The following is a 23,749-nucleotide window of genomic DNA, read 5'->3' on the forward strand; positions in this document are numbered from 1 at the left end:
CGGAAAAAAAAAAAAAAAAAAAAAAAAAAACAATTCAGATCGAACCTGAAAGATTTGTGAGTTTCTTGGAATCGACGGGATTAAACGTAGATAACGCCGTAGCAGCTCCAGCTCCATGAATGATCGAAGACATTTTTTTTATTTGCACAATTTTTTTGAAAACAGTTAAAAAAAGCTATACAAAGTGTGCTTGTTTATAAACAGAGATGGCGATACCAAACACTGACCCGACGGAGAAATCGAAGAATTACAACAAAAAAAGGTTGTGAAATCGAATTGCTTTTGATTTTGATTTAAAAAAATAAAAAAAAAAATTCGAATTATTATTATTTTGTGCAATCAAATCCACATGTTTTACATTGTTTTCATCGCCTGATCTTATGTAACATCTCTATTGTAGAATAACCAATATAAAAATGACGCGTGTGTGATTTGCGAATGTTGTGACACGTGTGTGTATTTAGTTTGACGATCATTATAGTACTCGATGAACAAGCTTGCAGTGTAATAATACTTGGTTTGCTGAACCACCCCGGACCAACCGAATTTTACATACTCAAGCTTTTTAGATTTCGTGTATATATTTAGGAGACGATGGTGGGCATCATAAATGAACCGGCCCAATAATAAAACAGTTTGATTAGTAGTACACCTAGGAGGCTAGGAGTCACAAAACCCGTCACATATCAAACTGACGACATTCAGGTTTTTATCATCGACCTAAATAAAAGACCATACTAGGTTTATTTATTGATGATCATATGGTACAAAGCAAACCAGCTTCGAAAAGAGGTTGCAACCAAACAGGAAATACATATTCGATACTTAGAGCATAAAAGAGTAACATGGATAGCTAGTTTTACAGCTGCATATATCGTTCTATACTTCTATATATGTTAGAGAGTCTGTTTTACTTTTGTTATTTTATTCTTCTTTATTTAATCGTTAACTTGAAATTAAATTCAAAAAAAAACTAAACAAACGTCAGAAGAATTATTAAGCACAAAACCTAACTTGAAAAAGAACCTAAAATAAACATAACTAGTCAAGTTTGACAAAGGAAAGCCTCATGATTAAGTAAGAGACAGTAATAAGCTACGAATATTTTAAAGACAAAAAGAAAATACTCACTATTATTTTGCTTATCAATGTGACTCGTCTTCATGTATTTATATACACTAGAGGCCTGGCAATATGAGCGAGGTAAGAGATAAGGTTGAAGCTATTGATGACTGAGTTGAGCCTTACGGGTCTTTAGGTTTTGGTTGTGTCTTCGGCGAAAAATCAATAGCCATCAATATCATGCATGTTTCGGTTTATAATTGGTTCAAAAATATAACATTGAAAACGAACAATATCACATGCATGCCTCTAAATCATATTCGAATGCAATACAAATATGCGGTTTGGTAATTGGTATCGTCCACTCACCGCAAAGATTATTTATAATCATAATAATAATGATTTTTTTTTCCACAACACAATTAATCAAAACTTCGCTTCGAGTAATGACATTTTTCTTTAATTAACTTAATATTTAATCAAATAGCAATGGACGAAATTATAATACTCAGATTCCTCTGTTTTCGAAAGGCTTAATGACAGTGTCAATCTTCAATTACTGTTTTGTTAATACTTTTTTCCTCTGTTTTCGAAAGGCTTAATGACATCAGCATGACATCTTTTAATTGAATATGCGCATGGAAATTTAGAGGTAGAGCAAGAAATGTGCTATTTGTGATGATGGATAGATGAAAGAAAAATGCAGCATCATGGATTTGCGTAAGTGTAAATGGAAACAACTCAAATCCTTAACGGAAACCATAAGGATAGAAATGAAATGAGCAAATAATTAGATGGAAAGAGTTGCATGAATTGTGTATGTAACACAACTACACAAGCCCCGTCAATTGCAGAATATATATGTTTAGAAAAAAAAAACAAAAAAAAAAGTTTTGTGTTCGAGGGAGATTATCATGTGAACGTTCATGGGAAGGAACTAAATGGGTTTAACCAAAACATCAAGCATCATAATCACAACTTAAGGCATCAATAGGAAGATAACTGGAAGCAAAGACATGCATGCTACAATACATTCAGCCTTTTCCATTACGTTCAACTATCTATATATCTTGCTCTTTTTAACAAAGACTTGGTCTTTTGTTTAATCTAGAACTGGCCAGGATGGCAGGATCCTACATATCACCATACCGAGTACCACACATAGTTAATTAATTAATCCTACTTGTCTTTAACAAAACTTTGAATCCCAAGCAATTAATTTATTAGAACAATCTAATAATTCAGAAACATGGACACGTGTGTATTTAGTTTGAGGAACATATATAGTACTCATTGAACTGGCTTGCAGAGTAAACACTAGCGCCTTACCACCCGGACAAACCGGATTACATTAACAAAAAGGTTTGAAATTTAGTTGATTTAAAAGACTGTGGGGCTCATCAAATAGCATCTGAAAAAATGCTATGAAAACTTGTATTTTTTCAATGGTATCTTTTGAATAATTTTTCAAAACAATCTGTAGAAAATTTAAATTATGTGTTTTACAAAAAGTTGCGATTATTCATTGTAACGGTTTTTTTTGTAAATCTATACATATTTGTGTGTTTGAAATGTTTTCATTTTTTTGCCATGACACAAATTAATATAAAAATTTAATATCAACGGTTTTTACAGCTTTCTAAATTATTCTCTAGCATTTATTCTTTTAAAAGTAAAAAAAATTCCTCCAATTTTTGATTTAACAAAAGATTTTTGGAATGATGAATCTAATTTACAACTTAATTTTAAATAAAAAAAATAATGAGTTTTTTTTCCACAAGTTAGATGGATTATATAGTGAGTGTTTGGATTTGACTTTTCGATATGGTAATAAAGATGTCTTTTATTTAAAATAGTTTATATGAATTATTAGGTATACTCAAGTGCACACACAACAGTTGCGATTTTTTGTAGTACTTTTTCGTAAAATTTTTGTTTCTATTTGTTTTTTTTTTAAATTCAAACGGTTGTATCTGGTCATTGTAGAGTTGTCTCTATTCATTATATTTTATTTATATTTTTTCATCACAATTTTTCGTTCTAATAGGTGTGTCTATTTAAATAGCCATGTCTTTTGAACTCTCTTTATATTTGTCTCTTCATCAGTAGCTAACAAGTTTGTTGAAACAAATTTTCTATTTTATGTTGAATCTAAATAATTGAATATTAATATCTAATATTCAGCGTTATTCTATAATCTAACTAAAATTTAAGAAATGATTATAGCAATAGAGAAATTTAATACAACTTAATATAGAATTTACTGTTGTGTCTATTTATCTTAACTTTTCGTTAAAACAAATATTTTAATATTTAACAATAATAATAACAATTTGAATAAATGTGAACAACAATTGCGACTTTTCGTAAAATTGTTTTTTTTCAACTCAAACAGTTGTATTTGTTTATGGTATTTAAATTTTTTCTTAAAAATGTTGAATGCAATGACGAGTTATTATTTTTTTTAGTTTAGTTGGGGTATATTTTAGCCCAAAAATTCTAAACCTTTTATGTAGATTTTTTTTCTTTCTTTCTATATTTAGTTTTTTATTAGTTTTTTTTATAATAAAAAAAAGTATTTATAAGTTCAAGTTCAATATAAGCAAACAATATATTATTTATGTAGATATATCCAATTTCCAGATGATGTTTTATTAGGTTTATGAAAATTATTATCTCATCTTTTTTTTTTTCACAAAATTTATCTCATCTTTTTAATTGTTGGTGAATGATTATTAGATTAATGTTAACTAAACTTGTTGTTAATGAGTTTTGAAGTAACATTTTATTTAGAAAAACAAATTTATAACTCTACTAAAAAAAATTCATATTGAAAGAGTTTTAAAACAATAATGAGTGATTAGGTAATATAATATTTATTTTCATATAAAATTTTAAATGAACATAGAAAACAAAGAAAAATGAAAAAAGGGAGCAAGCAAAAGGAACATATTTAGGTTTGTGGATTTAAAATCTAAATTATGAAAATAATATTTTATATTATTATTTTTGTGATTTTATATATAATAATAAAAATGGTATTTAAATTTTTTTTTGGTGTAGGGCATCTAAAATTGTGGGGCCCTTTATAATACAACTACAAATCTAGTTATCGAGTAACATTTTTATGGTTTTAGTATCAAAGATAAATTTCCTGTTTGGTTGCAACCACTTTTCGAAGTTGGTTCGCCTGTGTACCTATGATAATCACTAAATAATTTTTTTAGTGTGGTCTAGGTCAATGAAAAAAAAAAAAAACTGAATGTCATTTGATTTGTGACGTACGGGTTTCGTGACTATTGGTACTATGTACTAATCAAACTGTATTATTATTTGGTCGATTCATTTTATGTGCTTCACCGTCGTTTAAATCAACAAAAATCTCAATGTTGTGTAATGTATTATTCGGTTTCCGGGTAGTTAGGCGAACCCAGTGTTATTCTGCAAGCTAGTTCATTGAGTAATGAGTACTATATGTTCTTCAAGCTAAATACACACACGTTTCAACGCTTCTGAATTTTTAGATTGTTCAAATATATTAATTGTATATAAATGAGATTCAAAGTTTGTTAATTAGAGACAAGGAAGATATTCGACTAGTGGGTTTGGTGATATGTAGGATCCTGGCTAGTTCTAGATTAAACAAAAGGCCAAGATAGAGAGTTGCATGTCTTTGCTTCAGGTAATCATCCTATTGATGCTTTTTTTAAGTTGTGTTATAATGATAGATGTTTTGGTTAAACCCCATGATTCCTCCCTAGAACATTCTTGTCTTCCACAGAAAACATATTCTGCAAACTTTCCATAAATTTTGTGCTCTTTTTTTCTATCTTTATGGTTTACGTTAATGATTTGAGTCGTTTCCATTTTCACTTAAGCAAATCCTTGATAATTTTTCACCTATGCATTTTCTATCATCTATCCATTGTCACTAATAGCACATTTCTTGCTCTTAACTCTAGTCTTCCATGTTCGTATTCAATTAATGTCATGCTGATGTCTCTTCACGCTGATGGTTTCCCCAAAAAAAAAAAAAAAAAAAAAAGTTATCAGAAAAAGCAATAATATTGGAAGATTCACATTGTTATGAGCCTTTCAAAAAGAGAGGAATCTGAGTATTCTTATTCCGTCATTTGCTATTTGATTAAAATTGAAGTTAATTAAAGAAAAATATCATTACACGAAGCGATGTTTGATTAATAGTCTTGTGGATTACTCGGTTGTTATTTAAATTTATAGTAATTTATCAAGGTGCTCGATTAAGATTGTAGAAAATTTTTCTATATGAGCAAAAAAGAAAACATGTATGTATATATATCAAAAATTTCACTCAGCTGTCCCATCTGAAGCAATACAGTCCGACACTATAAGGAACCGGCAGTGTCGATCGAGAAAAAGAATAAAAAACAGAGACTGACTCAGCTGGACATGTAAAATCACATTCGCCACATAAACAAAGTCTCTGTACAACAGCTTTCACACTGACACTGGGAGCTAGATCCTCAGCTGCATAAACCAAGACCATATCTGAAATTTCATCACCAGCTTCTGCGCAAGATACTACGTGAGGAACAAGAGCAGCAATACGTGCCCAAGGTGGATCAGCTTAAGTCCACCTATATATATGTGATGACAAATGTCTATAGCTGCAATATTTATAATTTTGATTCATGCATCTGTGAAACCTTATACGAGGTAAAATTAAAACTAATATCTCCCTGGCAAGATGGAACCGGTGATAAAATAAACCTCACTGGATAGGAGGATGCGAAAGTAGGGACGTTGTGATGTGATTCTTTTCTCTGTTAGTTGTAGAATTGATATTGACATAAACCATAACATGGATGAAAGATTAAATATACAAAAATAGAAGACATCATAGAGTAGACTCTAGACTCAAGACACTATTCCAAACTACTACTGTTCTATATCTTGAGGGTGAAATATAGTATGGAGAACTGAATCCGAATCTAGATGAACCAGAACCACCCTTGCAGTCGCAGTGGCATTCAGGCAGATCGAATACTCCGAAGTCCGACCTCGGAGAAACTATTGATAATGACTTTGTTGGGGAGCATTCCGGGAAAGGAGCTAGCAGGGACACAGAAAGGTTCAGACTTTGAGAGGAAAATGGTGAGATCTCCGATGTCATTAGAATAAACCGCATTTCCTTCTTCATCAAGCTTGAACACCATTAAATATTCTGTTTTCATTAAGGTGTCAATGATCTCGTAGGTCTTCTGGTACCACTTAAGCAAGAATGTTTGACCCGTGGATTGTGATTCCACCAAGTGTTCGCTCGTGGTGTATGAATTCAAAAGCTCGCGTTTGGTCTTGGTCAGCTCGGGAAAGCCTTGATATCGCACCTTCTGAATCTTGGGTGTGCTTGTGTTTGCGGAGATCCCATGATGCAATGAGGTGGCCTCCAGATCCGGGTATGCGAAACATGTCATGTTTCTTTGAAAACATGACTCGGGAGGAGAAGAAACAGGGGTTTTCGATTCTGACGTTGATCCATTCGGAGTTCCTTTGACCCGGTCTGCAAAAGCTGAGCTGAGGTCCCAAGAACTTAGCAGCCACAACACAATCCTCTTCGTCTGGAGAAGGTGTGGACATTGCAACGTTGGTGACGATTTGGGTTTGGCAATGACGCAGAGTTACAAGAGGAGGTACCGATATACGTTTTGGATCTGAATCCGATGCAGCCGGGTTTAGATCGTCTTGGAGACGCACAGTTCCGTTCTTCAAAGAAGCTACCCAGCCATTAGATAAACCTATAGTTACCATTGCATCAGTAACATCGCCTTGGTTTTCACCTTCTTCTTTAGGGTAGAAAGCCTGCCATGGGATTGTATGCGTATACACCAACTCAAGAGGCGCCTTTTTTGCCAAATGATCATAAGTACTTTTTTCACTGGTACGATAGAAATATTTTGGTTTTCCGTGACCCCCCGCTCCACAACGTTTAGCGACGAGCATGACGCAAGGAGGAATTTGCAGCAAGGAAGATGAGGAGCCATTAGAAACATGGGGAGAGGCTCTTACCAACACCGGTTTACGAAGGCAGAGCTGCGATGGCTGGTTGAGAAGCAGAGACATTTATCGTTCTTAGCAGAAAAACAAGAGATTAATACAGAAGACTTGGTAATCTTGTCCCCTCAATTATTAATACACAAGGAGTAACTTGGCCACCAAGTTTTCCATCTCCAAATTTGTTATGGTATCTTTATGGATAATAGGTTTTGAACCCACGCGCACGCTTATTTGATATATTTTGATAAAAATTATATATTATTGATTACAGTAATAAAATATTATCTCATAAAAAAAATTAAAATTAGTACTAAAGAAAAAAATTAAATTTTAGATACACAATTTTTTAAAAATAGAAAAATCAGTTATGTTATAAAATCAAATCTGCTAAAAAAATCATAAATTTAACTTGACGTCCAGGCGAGGCAAATCAAACTGATGACCTCACATATCCTAAACCATTTTCTTTGACCACCAGAAAAACGAAACAATTTTATAATCATGAATTTAACTCGTTTTCATATTTAACTGATCGCTACCACCTATGTTTTCGTGTTTTTTATTCAATGTTTTCTTATTCTGCATATTCTTTCTTGTCATTTTCATTGTCAATTTTTATGTTAATTGTCATCGTAACTTTTACCGTTTGGTTCTTCGTTATACTCTTTTTCTTCATCTTCCTCGTCAACTTCTTCACATTCTTCCACTGAAAAACTTTTTGTTAGACTACCACACAACTTGTTAACCCATCAAACTCCAAGAACAAAATCATTTCTTTTCTCATAAAATTTGTGAAATTCATGATTACCAGCATAGTCAACACATGCACCCAATTATTGACAATTTTATCCATATACTTATTTGGTTTTAGATCCACGCGTTTAGAAACTTCTCAAACCAAAATCCTTACTTAGTTTATAATATTTTAAAAACATAATAAAATATACTAATAATTATTTATTTAATATGAATCATATGATATATAGAAATATGAGTACACTATAAGAACATATTAATTATAAATAAATAATATCAATTATATTATATCATCAAATAATATCAACTGTATCATATTATCAAATAACTGTAACCGTATATAACAGTAACCGCTTGAACCGTAACTATATTTAAACGTAACCGTTTAACCGTTTGTTAAACGGTTCTGGTTAAGGTTAAAAAAAAATTCTAACCATAACCGATGATTAATAAACCTTAACCGTGACAACCGTAATCCTGGTCATGCCTATGTATAGCTAATAAAACATGTGTGTTTGTCGTCCATCAAACATCAAATTAAGGTCTTGCGATGTCAATCCTTCTTGCTTAGACCCAAAAATAAAAAATTAATGAAAGAATATCAACTCATCTATAAAATCATACACAAAAATATGTTTTACAGCTCATAAGAAATAAAAAGCACAAATGTAGATAAAGAAAAGAATTTATGTTGGCATCAATATTTATAATATTTTAAATTTTTAAAAGGTTTTGAAATATAAAATTTGAACCTTTTAAAAATTTTCAATATTTACAATATTTTAAACTTTGAAAATTTAAAACTTATAATATTTAAAAACTTTTTAAAAGAAAGAACTTTTAAAAGTTTCAATATTTATAATATTTTAAATTTTAAATTTTTTTAAATATTATAATATTTTTTTGAAACTGTTTAAAGTTTTAATTTGATCAAAGAAAAAACCAGATCAAACCAAATAAAACTTTTGAACTTGGACGCGTGATAAATCAAGCTTTCCTACTCATTCGTTGTTGGAAACATATTAATCTTATTTATACTAGTTCTGAACCATTGTCTAAAAAATTTCTAGCCGATGTGGGATATTGTGCTTTGTTCTTTGATTTCCATAAATTTAAAATTTTCCTTTTTTAAAAAAATTCTGTAAATTTAGAAAATGTTAATGAATGATATGTCAAATCATGATAGGTTGTTTAAAATAATTCTTAATATAGAAAATTCTGGAAATTGTATAAAATATTAATAAATGATATGTCAAATTTCTATTGATTATTTAAAGTCCTATGTGGACGGCCTTAGGAGCTTATAACTCATACTTTTTATTAGTATAGATTTTTGTTTCCTTGTTTTGGTTTATTTTTCATTCACTTCCAACCTTTTAACCCTAAATAACTCAAATCCTTTTCTTTGTTTACAAATCTTTGAAAGCTTTTTTTTTTTTTTTATAATTGAAAATAAATAAATAATAGGAACAATCGAGGGGGAAACACTAGTAGTAGTACTTAAAATCACGAAACCCGTCAAAATCAAATTGACCTAGACCATACTAGGTTTTTCTATTTATATGATGATATGGTACACAGGCAAAAAACCAACTTCGAAAACAGGTTGCAACCAAACAGGGAATACATTTTCGATACTGAAACCATTAAAAAGTAACTGGATAGCTAGTTTTGCAGCTACCTGCATATATATATAGGTCGCTCACTGCATTCAACTTTCTTGACACTTTTTTGAAACCAAATCAGTGACCAGATTTGGAAAACTTTCGGGGCGGTGGAGGAGAACCTAATTAATAATAGGGTTCCTAGGCGGAAACGCGGAATAAGAATGGCTTGGACAGTCACTTGATCAATATGGCTTGTCTCTTTATGCACTCACCATCACCAATAAAACAGAGTGTCAATTTTTTTTAAGTAATTCTAGTGCGAGTCTATTTAATAATCCAAATAAACCAAGATTAATAAGAAAAAAAAACTAGTCAAATTTTGATTTAAATCTAATTTAACATTCTGATTATAATAATTAAGAGAATTAAATTAGACAATTTAATTAAAAAATCACTCAAGCCGGTGTGATATGTATATCCATTTGAAAACTAGCAACTAAACTATTTAATGAAATAAACCAGTCAATTTTTTTATTAATATAAATTAGTTCCTTTAAATTAAGATGCATTAGGTTCGGACCCGTACGTACGTGCGGAGTTTATCTCAAAAACCAAATTTCTTAGTAGATTTATAACATATCACATATGTGTGGGATTATGTTTGTAAAAGTATTTTTGAGGAGTGTAAACATTCATAATCCAAACTCATACCAATTTAGTATTCGATTTGTATTTTAGTCGGATTAGACAAAAAGAATTATACAATTTGTTTTTATTATATGTAATTCACTAGAAGAAACTGGACATATAGTTACAAACTATTGCTACGGAATAAATAATAACAAATTATATTTACAAAAAGCTACGCATTAGCGACAAAATATTAGTTAATCAATTTTGTTACAAATCAGTTACTAATTGTAGCAAGTTTTTTACAAAAAGCTACAGAAAATATTTATAGCAAATTTACTACAAAATAAGGGATAAATTATTTTGTAGCCATGGACCATTCGGTGTATTCTGTAGTTAAATATAAATAAAATAATTGAGATTATTTTTCTACAATTTAGTTGTAACAAAAACCACAATGTGTGACGAGTTGGTCGTAGCAAAATATATCTACAGCCAACATAATATACACTACCATTTTTCTCCTTCTTTGTTTACACACACTTAGACAAAATCAGAAAACAAAACCTAAAGCCCTTTCTGCCTCCGTTGAAGCAGCTGTCCATATATCTACTGGCGTCGTCGTCGTAACGCCTGAGATTAGATCTGATAGCACCGAACCTATCGTTGTTGATTCGAGAGACCTGAGAAGCGAGTTTATCGATGAAGCTAAGAATTCAAATAGAGAAGAGGAGATTAAGGTTTCAGGCGAGGTTATTGGAGTTAGAGATGCCGAATCAAGGGCGGTTGCGTCAACTCCGTCGATGGAAGTTGTAGGAGCTCCGGTGAAGAGACAGAGACTTAAGAGAACGGAAGTTTCCATCAACACCTATTGCAAGAGCTTATGGGTATTTAGAATCAAATCACATTCACTTTGTTGCTTAATTTAGGTTAGATAGAATCAATTGTTTAACAAGTTTGAGTTTTTTTGTGTGAACTGTGAAGGTTTTTTAATTTAGGAGCTGCTCTTGCTTGGGGAGCTGTTAAAGAATCTACGTATAGGATGGTTAATGGGACACCAGCTACACAAGATAATAAACCTGCGCTTTCATCTATAATGTCTAAGGAAAATGCTGAAAGATTGGCTCTTGGATTGTGTGAAATGCGTGGAGCTGCTCTTAAAGTTGGCCAAATGTTGAGTTTACAGGACGAGAGTCTTGTCCCTGCTCCGGTAATTACTTTAGATTTGTGTCTGATTTGTGGTAGTTTGGTATCCCTTGTTTTGACGTAAAGATAGGTTCTTTTGTAGATTTTGAATGCTCTCGAATATGTGCGTCAAGGTGCAGATGTGATGCCGAGGAGCCAACTTAATCCTGTTTTGGATGCTGAATTAGGTCCTAATTGGCAATCCAAGTTGACTAGTTTTGATTATGAACCGATAGCAGCAGCGAGTATTGGTCAGGTACTAGCCTTGTTTCTGCTGGGACTGTAGTTTGATTGTAGAATGTGTGTGATGCTTCGTTCTTGTGAATGTGTTGAATCCTTTTTATAATAATATGATGATGTTTTAGGTGCACCGAGCTGTTTCAGACACTCCAGGGTTTTATGTTCCGCGTGTGGTAGATGAAACTTCAAGCAAAAAGATTCTAATCACAGAACTTATATCTGGTAAGTACAATTCCGCTTACTCTGCTCCGACGATTCGTTATAATGCTATGATAAACTAATCTTTGCTACGAACGTGTTATCACAGGGATCCCCATTGATAAAGTAGCTTTGTTGGATCAGAAAACACGAGATTATGTTGGAAGGAAGATGCTCAAACTCACATTGAAAGAGCTTTTTGTCTTCCGCTTCATGCAGACAGATCCTAACTGGGGTAACTTCTTATACAATGAAGCCACAAATACAATCAATCTTATAGATTTTAGAGCAGCCCGTGATTACCCCAAGAAATTCGTCGATGACTATCTACGAATGGTAAAATAATCATTACCGAGTCCATATATCTACTGGCTTAAAACTCTGTTTTATTTTCTGAATGTTTAAAACTCTGTTTTATTTTCTTCATGTTTAAAACTCTGTTTTATTTTCTGTAATCGGAGCTTTTGGAATTTTGTTTTGCAATGATATTTGCAGGTTATTTGTGATTTCAGTAGCTTTTTATAAATTTTGATTTTCCTATCTACGTCGTAACTAATTGTTACGGTGAATGCGAAGCTAAATGTTACTAATTATTCACAACTATATTGTCTTAATCAGTAACAAGTTTGTCACAAAACAATGTGTAGCTAAATGTCACCTTTATCCGACACCCATTTTGTTACTTTTTGAAGCTAATTGTTACTGATTTTTCAGACTCTATCTGTAACAAATAACTAAAGCAAATTGTCACAAACCGTAGCAATTTACTACTTTTTCGCTAGTCATAAATTTGTAGCAAATTGCGACAATTATCTACGACGAACGATTTTGCTACGACTAAATAATTACTAACTATTTTTGTCACAAACTGTAGTAATCCGTTTTTTTGCCCACCAATTTTCTGAAGTACATGTTTTCGTTTCTTATCCATTTTACTTGTTCTGATATTTGACATAAATAGGTCAATAAATTTTTCGAATATATTACCCACACGTTCTATCTTATATATATTTCTCAAACTTCTCGAGTTATTCTATTTCATATGGATAAAAAAATTAATTTATTATGTCTGTGTATTTATTGAGAATGTATTCAGTTGAAAACGTTAGTGACTTCATATTTGGTCAGCTTTTGTTGAAATTTTTTTTTCTCTTCGAAGTTTCAGTTATTATGAATAGATTTTGCTTTTATAGAACACTTCGTTTTTTCATAAACTTAATAAGATGCATACATTAATATTCTGTAAGTAATAATATTCCTATAACATAAAAAAAAAAAAAGAAAAAAAAAAGAAAAAAAAATTCCTATAACATTAAAAGTCTGAAATATGAAAAAATCACAACATTCCAAATGCTTAAATACCCTACATTATTTTGCTGCTGGAAAGTCCTACATGCTAGAAAGTCCACGATTACACTTCACTACTTATACTTTATTAATGAAAAAAACTAAAAACTTAAAAATAGAAAGAGTATGTAGAGTTTTTTTTTTTTTTTTTTTTTTTTTTTTTTTTTTTTTTTTTTTTTTTTNCCTGAATATTACAAAAGCTATGACAAAAAGTCATTCAGTATTTTGTGAAACAAGTCACAAAGTTTTAAAAGCTACAAAAGCAGTATAGAAATAGGTCAATAATACAAGCAGACCCATAGATAGTAACCGAATCTTCCGCTCCGGTTGGCTTTGTTAAACATCGAAAAGACATCTAGCCACGTCCCCGATGCCCGCGTCCACAGCACCCACGACCACGTGATCTACGACCCCGTTGTCCTCTCCCTCGAGCAATAAAAGACTTGTGTCTCTTTAGCTTTAATGGAAGGTTGAACCGGTCTCTCTCGCAGTAATCTTTGTCCGGAAGGAGTCATATGGTCCATCATTTCAGATTCACTATCAGAATCCTCTGCATCAACTGAATCTCCATCTGAGGGAAGTGAATCCCCATCTGAAAAAGAAGAGCCCAAACGGCTAAACTTATTTTTAGCAAGGACACTTCTTACCTCTCGGTCACTAAAAACATCACTATCTTTTGTGACTGCAACTTCATTAGCTATTTCGGTATTGCAAACAACCTTAGATAAAACTTGAACTTCCATATTTGTATGGCAATCTACCACTTTGGTGCATAGATCTGAGACTTGTATTAGGACAGCCTCAATGGGTAGGGCTGAATCGTCTTGGACTTTGGAGCCTTGTTGAATGACAACATTCGTGGATTCATGTTGAAGATTGATTGGAGAGACTAGAGCTGGGGCGGTAGATAAACTAACATTGGCAGGAGCATTGACCTCATTAGAGACAACTTTGGTGGCTTTTTGATGTGGCAACTTTTGGTTCATGCAACGGGAAGCTTTATGTCCTAACTGTCCACAATCTCCACACTGAACAGGAACCCAAGCGTATTCAACATCAACCATAGATATGTTTCCCTTTTTATCCACAGCTGCAATCCTAGGAGGGAATGCTTTACTCAACTCCACTTCCACCAAGATCTTAGCCTCACCCATTAGAGAAGGGTCAAGTCTTGGTTTGTAGGTAGCCATAGGAGCACCTAAACCTGAAGCAATATGGCTAATTCCTGGAATTGAGTAGAGACTGTTCGGAATCTTTAACCAGTCGAGATATCTGGGATATCAAAAGTATCTGCAGTGGACCAAGGAGCAACAAACATAAGACAATCATCAACATGCCATAAACCTCTTTGAAGAACCCAAGCTCTTGTTGAAGCATCTGGGATGTGGAAGAGAAACTTAGAGTCATCTAATTTGCGGATAAAGATTCTACACTTCCTTCCCCAAATTCTATTGACTACCGCATGAACCAAGCCACCAGAAGGAGGATTACATCTATAGAACTGGCCTAAGACATATTCTTTCTGGTTCTCTAGACCTTGCTTCAAGACATGACTTGGAATTGTTACCTTTGGAGTTCCGTCTTCCATGTAATCCGGTGAAGTAGCTCTATACAGATTCCTTGCTGCAGGATCCATTTTAGCAGCCCAAGGAAACCTAATAGCATCCTCGTGATCCAATTCAGGAGTGTTTGAATCCACAACTGTTTTCTTCACTGCAAGATTAAGACCATTTTAAGTGGTACAGTCCATGCTCCCTTGAGAGGTGAGGAGTGAGGAGAGGATTACAATGGAGGAGCTTTTTTGGGTTGAGTAGCGGGTTTTTGTGTGACAAGGAGAGATGGCAGAACGGAGACGACTTCACCATCGCAATTGACTCCCTCAGACTCATCTTGTACGACAATGTTACTCAGCCGAGAGATTGTTGACATGGTAGTGACAGGAACTGTGGGCTTTAATCTCGGAAAATAATCTGTAATTATGCGAGAAGAAGAACCAGACAAAGCTAGTGACGATCCAACTCTTGATGATTTCGCCAAGGAGGTAAGGGGAAGAACAATCTCCCCTGTAGCAACAACCGGTTGAGATTCATCAACCAAGGAGATCACCGCCGCTTGACGAGGAGGTTTCACCAATGGAGAAGAAGTCTTCTGTGTCCACCGAGGATCTGGAGGATCGACGGCCACTCCTTCTCCTCCATGAACATCCTTGGCTCCGTTGACGTGAGATAAACCCGAGACCGATTTCATCAAAGGAGGTGCTGGCAGTCGGATTAATGAAGCTTATCTTGCCAATGAAGAGCAGGAGAAGCAGCCGACGACGACTCCGCAGTTGCGGCTTCGCCGGAGAAAGCAAATCTGAAAGCTGAAGTTTTGGTTTCGCCTTATCGAGAGAGAAAAAATCTTGCGCGTGTATTTCACGCTCTATCCCCTTCACCGAGTATGTAGAGTTCAGTAGGATATATAGAAAGAGTGATACCTCTGTAGATCAGAGCAGACCTGAAAGAGGTATACTGCGAGGAATTCGGTTCTTATATCGTATCTTCTCTGCTTTTTTCCCTTTTTTGGCTTGGAATGTCAGAGATAAGCCATTCTGTAATCTGTTCATATATACACATATAAACCATTAATTTACTCATAGAAAGGACATATCAAGCCATTAAGAAGTCCAAAACTACTTTTAACGGTTAGAATATATTTGGTTACGAATTCTTGAACCGCTGGATATATGGTCTGGGTTGATAAGCATCAAAGACATATCATAAACATTTAAATAATATAAATTTTTATATTTAGGGTAAAATTACCTATTGTCTCTCAACTCAGTCTCCAATCTTCTCGATAGTTTATTTATTAGCTTCACTCGTATTGATGGCACCCACATTAACTAATTGACCAACTACATCTGAAAAGAAAAAAAAGTTAATCTATATATAGTAACAATAACAATATATTAGTTAGTAACTAAAAACACGTACCAATCAATGTGAGTTCATTGTGAGAGTGAAGTTCTCCATTGTTATCCATTCCCCGAAGAATATTAGCCTTTGAAATTTTTGCTCATGATGCTACTTAATTAATAGTTGCATGGATCAAAGAACCCTACATAAAGTTCCAAATGAAAACATGTTTTAAACATGATTAAATCATATCTGCTTAATCTTAAAAATCTATACTTACAGTTACATCAGCCAATATCATATGTGGTCTCTCCCATAATCCCATGTAGATGATGTATTGTTTCCAAGTGTGCACGATTTTGACCTTGATTTTCAGCTGGTTTTGAATGGCTTAATGTTGGCAAGATCGGTGAACCCATCATTGGCTGCCATTGTGAGTTGAGTTTGCTTATAGTTCTAAAATGAGCGTTGTTTTGATTTGTTTATCATATTGAAGGTTGTATTTATGGGTGCAAGGAGGAGGTATTTCCTCAATGGAAGATTTTTGGAATATGCTTATTCGCCAGACGAAAAATAGAACATGATATCAATGTTAGTTGCTATGATTTGGAGATTTGGTAGATTTAGTTGAATAAGTTTGATCGATAATGATGAAAATATAAGGTGATTACAATGTTAATTTATATGGTTTAGAGTAATCGTAGATTTAGTTGCTAAAATATTAATAGTGTTCCTATAATTTATCTTTCATATATTAGCCTTTCCAAAATTTTAGGTGTGTTGAATTTTATTTTGAATTTTTTCTTAATGTCACGTTATTATAAATTACTAGATAAAGGTCCGCACGATATGCAAGTCTAAAAATTGTTGAAAAAAAAAATCATAAATCTTAACCAATATAACATCCGCAAACCATTTTTGGTACTTTGGTTAGGGTGTCGATCGACACCACTTGTGGTGTCGGTCGACACCGTTGGCAGACGGTTTGATCGGTTTGATTTTAATCGTCCGGTTTGCGTGGTTGGTTTAGGGGAAGCCCTAAACTCGAGTTTATAAGGGAAAATTCGACTTCCTTCGTCCCTTTAGCCGTTTCTGCGAGTTTTAGAGAGAAATGAAGAAAAAAGTGTTCCATAACCTGTTCTTGAGGTTTTTGGGAGATTCCTTTGATCTGTGAGAGAGTTTCTTCCTGGAGAGTGTGGATCCAAGGCTAGGGACGTGGTGGGAAGGTTGTTGTGGAGGTAGCTTCGTCGTTTGGACTTAGATCTCGTTGTTTGGCTAAGGTGAGTGCATGATCATGGCATATCTAAGCTAAGATATCTGTTTCTGTGATATTGTGTGTTGTTTGGTTGTTTCTTTTGGTTGTTTGTGAGTTTTTCGTAGCTCCTGAGGCTTGGATTCGTTCCTGAGATCGTGTGGGACGAAAAGGAGAAGTTTGGAGGCGAGATTCAGAGGTTCTGTTCGAAGGAAATCACTGCTCGACAATGGTGTCGGTCGACACCAACGCTAGGACGACTCGGAGACTTAGCGAGCGTTGGTCGACACCATGTGGAGGTGTCGGTCGACACCGTTAGGGTTTCGGAAGTGTCGAGCAGGTGTCGGTCGACACCAGATGACCAGTGTCGGTCGAGACCTTCGGGTATCGGTCGATACCTTTCTAACAGTAACCAGATTGTGTTGGGTCAATTGTGCATGCTCCTGGTTTGTTTTATTGTTGTTATTTGTGGCATGAGAGATCTTATTGCTTGTGTGTATAGCCCTGTAGATGGGAGGATTGCCTCGCTGAGTGTTTATCAAATACTCATGCATCTCAATTTGTGTTTGTGGTGCAGGTATAGGCAAAATGTGTTAGTGGAATCAAGGCAATGAAGAGGAGGATGTTCTAGGGACTCGATTGGTTGTTGTCTGGCATTGCTAGGTTGCTAGAGTGGGTCATTAGAACATTGTTAGGATTGTTAGTTCTATGTTTCCCTGTTGTTTGGTTATTGGAATTGATATACTTGATTATTGGTTATTTATTAATGGATATTGGTATTGGTTATGTTATCCACTGTTGTGTGTGTGTGGTTAGGTGGCTAGTGGGTATGGGACCACTAGCTATAGAGTATTTATTATTATTATTATTATTATTATTATTATTATTATTATTATTTACTATTTAAAAAAAAATTGGTCAGATCGTTTCAGTTTTGGTATCAGAGCCCTTACGGTTCTAGGTTTGGGTTCACTAGGTTTTTGTTGTTGATGTTGGGATTGCATGATTCGTTTCAGTTAGTCAATTTTGTGTGGCATGGAGTCCTAGAACATCCTCTTCGAGCCTACAATGTGATTCCACGGTGAGTTTATGTTTTTGTGGTTTTGTGTTATGTTAAGATTGCTTGTTAGCCTCTGTTCTTGGAAGTGCAGTGGTTAAAGGTGTTTGAGTTGTTGGTCGTGGACATGGACGTTGTCGTGGTCGTGGTCGGACGGGTTCTGAGGCCAGCGAGTGTGTGGTCCAGAGTTCCACAAGGAGGTATGTTGTATGATCGCAAGCATATCAGGAGTGACCAGAGGGGGTTAGCCGGTGAGCGTGCCGGGGGTGCTGGGAACCCAAGTGTGAGGTTGCAGTAGGTGGAGCCCAGGGTCGAGATGATCGCTAGGCAGATCTGTTGGCGTGCTGTGGGAGCGGTTACTGAGAGGGGTACCAGTGCAGGCTCCAGTGTACCTCATGTGGCGGGGTGCAGCCGAGGGCTGCGGATGTTGAGGACTATCCATTTTTTCTTAGGAGGATGGAGCAGTTGTAGATGACCGGTACGAGATTCTTCTCGAGAGGTATCGAGCCTAAAGGGGCAGATAGGTGGTCATATGCAGTTGAATCAAATACTTCTTTGTTTTGTGGGTAATCCAGGTTGATATAAGAAGTTGAGTGGGCATGTATAACATTGCAATGTTATACTCGGACCACAGGAGGTACTTTTGTTCGAGAGATGTTTATAGTCGTTAAGGATTGATGCTCCTGGGGGGATGGTGATTCTCCTGAATACCGATAACTCGAGGGGCTGGAGGCTCCAAGAGTGGTAGAGGGGATGATGTTCCCCTGAGGGGATGAGTAGTTCCTCTGATACCAAGATCTTGAGGGTTATGGTCCAAGAGTGAGACGGTATAACTCGAAGACGCTGGTCTGAGAGTGAGATCGGTATGGCTCAAAGGTTGCGACCTAAGGGTGGAGGAGTTGGGAGCAAGCAATGCCTTGGACGTGAGTATAAACATAACGATTGAATGTAGACCTCGAGAGATTAACGGTGGTTTAATCTCGGGTTTTGGATGTGTTGACCAATGGGTCCGGGTTTTATGACCAGAGCGGTTATGAATGTGTGGCTGTTGCGCCAGGATTGTAAGGCCGGTGGTGCTGGAGTCCCTGGAAGGGGAGTTGCATCAGTTTTGAGCCGGGAAAGGCATGTTCGCCAAATACATAAGTTTACGAGAAGCCTTCATGGTAGGATAATCTAATCGTTGCGACGATGTTGGATTAAGTTCATTGGAGATGGATATGGTTGCTAGATTCAGGGTTTTGGTAAGCTTGCTGAGAGAAACAAGGCAAGTGGTTTGAGTTGGCGGCTTGCAAAGCATTTGATGCGGTGAATGAGAATATGCGAACGTATGGTACTTGTTTGTTTTATTACGCTCGTATTGATGATTTACTGTGGAGAATTGCTAAGCGGAAAGCTAATTTTGTGATAAGCTATCTTGTGGAAGTTTCCCTAAGAGACAAGTTACTAGAGGTTCTTGGATGGACAAGAGGTGTTGATATCCGGGTGGTGGTGAGTTAATGTCAGCATACTTGATTATTAGTCTAGTAGAGTTGAGGAAGAAAATAGGGGATTCTTACGTCTGATCACTTCACCGTGGGGAGCATCGGTGTTGTTCGTCAAGTATGGGTTTATGAGTTCGTGGCGATGTCGTTGGGTTGACAAATGCGCCAGAAGCGTTTATGAGATTGATGAACAGCGTGTTTCAGGAGTTTCTGATCGTGTCTGTCATCATTTTCATCGACGACATCCTGGTTAGTTCTAAGAGTACTGAAGAGCATGCAGTGCATTTGAGGGCAGTTCTGGAGAAGCTGCGGGAGCAGAAGTTGTTTGCTAAGTTGAGCAAGTGCAGTTTTTGGAAGCGTGAGATGAGTTTTCTGGGTCATATTGTGTCTGCAAATGAAGTTTCTGTAGATCCAGAGAAGATTCAGGCTATCAGAGATTGGCCTAGACCGCAGAATGCCACAAAGATTAGGAGTTTCCTTGGTCTGGCAGATTACTACAGGAGGTTTGTGCAGGGGTTTGCGAAGAGAGCATGTCTTATGACTAAGTTGACAGGAAAGAATGTTCCTTTTGTTTGGTCACAAGAGTGTGAGGAAGGCTTTGCAAGCCTGAAGGAGATGTTGACTACTGCCCTAGTGTTGGCTTTGCATGAGCAGGGAGAACCCTATGTGGTTTATACAGTTGCATCCAGAGTTGGTTTGGTGTGTGTGTTGATGCAGCATGGGAAGGTAATTGCCTATGCTTCGCGGCAGTTGCAGAAGCATGAAGACAACTATCATACTTATTACTTGGAGATGGGTGATGTAGTTTTTGCCCTGAAGATTTGGAGATCTTATCTTTATGGTGCAAAGGTACAGGTGTTTACAGATCATAAGAGCCTGAAGTATATATTCACTCAGCCCGAGCTGAACTTGAGGCAGAGGCGGTGGATGGAGCTGGTGACGGATTATGATCTTGAGATAGTTTATCACCTTGGTAAGGCTAACCTGGTTGCAGATGCTCTGAGTCGGAAGAGGGCAGGTTCGGCTCAGGAGCAAGATATGGATTCTCTGGTAGGAGAGATCAATGCTTTGAGTTTGTGTGCGGTTTCTCAGGAGCCGTTGGGCTTGGTTGCAGCTGATAGAGCGGATCTCCTGAGCAGAGTTCGTTTGGCTCAGGAGAATGATTTGGGGATGGTGAATGCCTCTAAGGTTGTTGATTCGGAGTATCAGGTCTTAGCTAATGGTACTATTTTTGTACATGGGCGGATTTGTGTGCCTAAGAATGAGGAGTTAAGGCAGGATATCGTGAGAGAGGCTCATGCGAGCATGTTCTCTATTCGTCCAGGAGCAATTAAGATGTACCGTGACCTCAAGAGGTACTATCATTGGGTCGGGTTGAAGAAGGATGTGGCTAGCTGGGTCGCGAGATGTGATGTGTGTCAGCTAGTGAAGGCTGAACATCAGGTACCAGGTGGATTGCTGAAGAGTCTTCCCATTCCAGAGTGGAAGTGGGATATGATTATTATGAACTTCGTGGTTGGTTTGCCAGTGTCGAGGATGTTTGATGCTATTTGGGTCATTGTGGACCGGTTGACTAAGTCGGCACATTTTATGGCCATTAAGAAGACTGATGGAGCAGCGGTCTTGGCTAAGAAGTATGTGAAGGAGATAGTCAGGTTGCATGGAGTGCCAGCGATCATTGTGTCTGATACAGATTCCAATTTCACTTCGGTGTTCTGGAGGGCATTCTTGGCAGAGATGGGCACTAAGGTGCATATGAGTACATCTTATCATCCCCAGACAGATGGACAGTCAAAGAGGACGATCCAGACGTTGGAGGATTTGCTGAGGATGTGTGGGTTTGATTGGGGTGGCCATTGGGCAGATCACTTGAGCTTGGTAGAGTTTGCTTACAACAACAGTTACCATGCGAGTATTGGGATTGCTCCTTACGAGGCTTTGTATGGGAGGCCGTGTTGTACATCGTTATGCTGGACTCAGGTGGGCGAGAGGAGCATGTACGAGGCAGATTTTGTGCAGGAGACCTCAGAGAAGATTCGAGTTCTCAAGCTGAACATGAAGGAAGCTCAAGATCGGCAGAGGAGTTATGCAGACAAGAGGAGGAGAGATCTTGAGTTTCAGGTTGGAGATAAAGTTTATCTCAAGATGGCCATGTTATGGGGTCCGAACAGGTCAGGTTGGAGATAAAGTGTATCTCGTGATACAAAGTTCCGCGAGCCTGTCGTTTAAAGGGGAAAGGTTTCCTGATTAGTAGTTGCTAAAAGAGGAAAGTTTCCAGAAGTGGAACGTTCTAAAAATGGAAAGTTTTATGTGAGTTGGAAGTTGTCATTTTTAGTGGTTGTGAGCCTTGGAGAGGCTAGTATGGCCTTAGTGGCGGACCATGGGGTCATTGTGTGTCGTGTGTGGCCTTTATGGCGGGCTGTTTAGCCGTATATGGCCTTTGTGGTGGGCTGTTTAGCCGTGTGTGGCCTTTATGGCGGGCTGTTCAGCCGTGTATCTCATCAGTATACTTGACACGTGTCATGATCCTGTTAATGGCCAACTTTGAAAACCCAACTTTATATAATAAAATTGTTTTGGTACATAATTGTTTTAACCATAGATGTTTTTTACTCCAAAGATATTTTGGATAAACAATTGGTGAAAATTATATAGTCTATTACAATGATTTTATGACCAACCTTATAAAAGTTGAGAAACTGAGAAAAAGTTAATATAACATAATAAAAATAAAATTTTGAAAATTATAATCAAGATGGTGTATACAAAATAGAAACTTTATAAACAATCCAAAACATGACATATGTCGTAATCACGTTAAGTATCAGCGACCTATTTACTCCTCAGGAATATCGCATTGTACCAAAACTACTTAAAACTATGACCTCGTCTCAAATATTTTGAATCGTAAATTCTCAACTTATTTCTACCCGAATCAAATTTTCTCATATATTTCTCCATATACCTGGATTTAAACGATTTACGAACCAAATCCGATAGAAATCCACATAAATCCGGTTGGAAACCAATTTTAAAATGGTTTACCATTCCAACTTCCCAAATTTGAAATTCGCTTCTCATTTACTCGATCAAGCAGCTCTTGTTTTAGTACGAGAATCATCAACATTATTCAGAAGAGAAAACTCTAGATTTTGACCAGAAACATCAATCACCGACTAATCTTCCAAACTTATAATGCTACTAACTGTAGAATCACTTTTGAAACCTCCATCAGTGTCTCCATCCTCAATTCAATTAACGAGATTTATATACGTCGATTCCATTTCATGGGATTTATATACGTCGATTCCATTTCATTGCATATGATAGCTTCCATTGATAAATCTACACGAATCAAAGACCCATGCAATAGATCGGCAAAACTATATCGGAAAAAAAAATCAAAGATCAAAGCTTTCGATATAAACATATAATATATATTTTTGTCAACATTTGGGCCACAACAGCCGATTTATTAGCCGAAGTCTCTGCTGTGATGGTGCCTTGTACAATTGGACTTATCAATGACCACTATCAATGACCACTGCATTAAAGTCACTTCACAAACATAATTTTTATGTAGATAGAATGTTATTTTCTTAATTTGTTGTTCTATTACATTTCAAAATAATAATACTTTTGACATAACTTATGTTATTCTTTTTTAATTTGTTATTCACTATTTATTGATTAATAATAATATACATGCTTAATGAATTATTTTTTTGTTTATACATGTCAAAATCTAATTAAAAAAAAATGTTTAATATAACTATAGTACAATGGAAAATAAATTAGTTTTGTTAATTTTCCTTAAAATTAAGAATTTTAAAGATATAAATATATAAATTTTATGTAGATTTAATGTTATTTTTTTAATTAGTTGTTTTGAAAATTAATAATTTTTTGACACGTGTCAACATCTCATCAGTATATTTGACATGTGTCATGATCCAGTTAATAGCTAAATTTGAAAACCCAACTTTTTATATAATAAGATGTTT

General features: G+C 35.7%; 1 protein-coding gene and 3 pseudogenes across 2 annotated transcripts in view; 1 reads left to right on the forward strand and 3 right to left on the reverse strand.

Annotated features, from left to right (window-relative positions):
• LOC104741605 (pyruvate dehydrogenase E1 component subunit beta-2, chloroplastic) overlaps positions 1–301 on the reverse strand; it is a 3,383-nt gene extending 3,082 nt beyond the window's left edge. The window contains exon 1 of one of the 2 annotated variants that reach the window (XM_019236329.1): positions 46–301. In XM_019236329.1, the coding sequence (XP_019091874.1) occupies positions 46–133 (88 nt within the window). In that variant the 5' untranslated portion in view covers positions 134–301. The remainder of the gene's footprint in view (positions 1–45) is intronic. The other variant, XM_010462489.2, reaches the window with a different exon arrangement.
• Positions 5,971–7,191, reverse strand: LOC109128827 (annotated as a pseudogene).
• LOC104743627 lies at positions 10,460–12,218 on the forward strand (annotated as a pseudogene).
• On the reverse strand, positions 13,250–15,671 carry LOC104741606 (annotated as a pseudogene).

This window comes from Camelina sativa, chromosome 14, assembly GCF_000633955.1.
Source record: "Camelina sativa cultivar DH55 chromosome 14, Cs, whole genome shotgun sequence".
NCBI classification, from domain to species: Eukaryota; Viridiplantae; Streptophyta; class Magnoliopsida; order Brassicales; family Brassicaceae; genus Camelina; species Camelina sativa.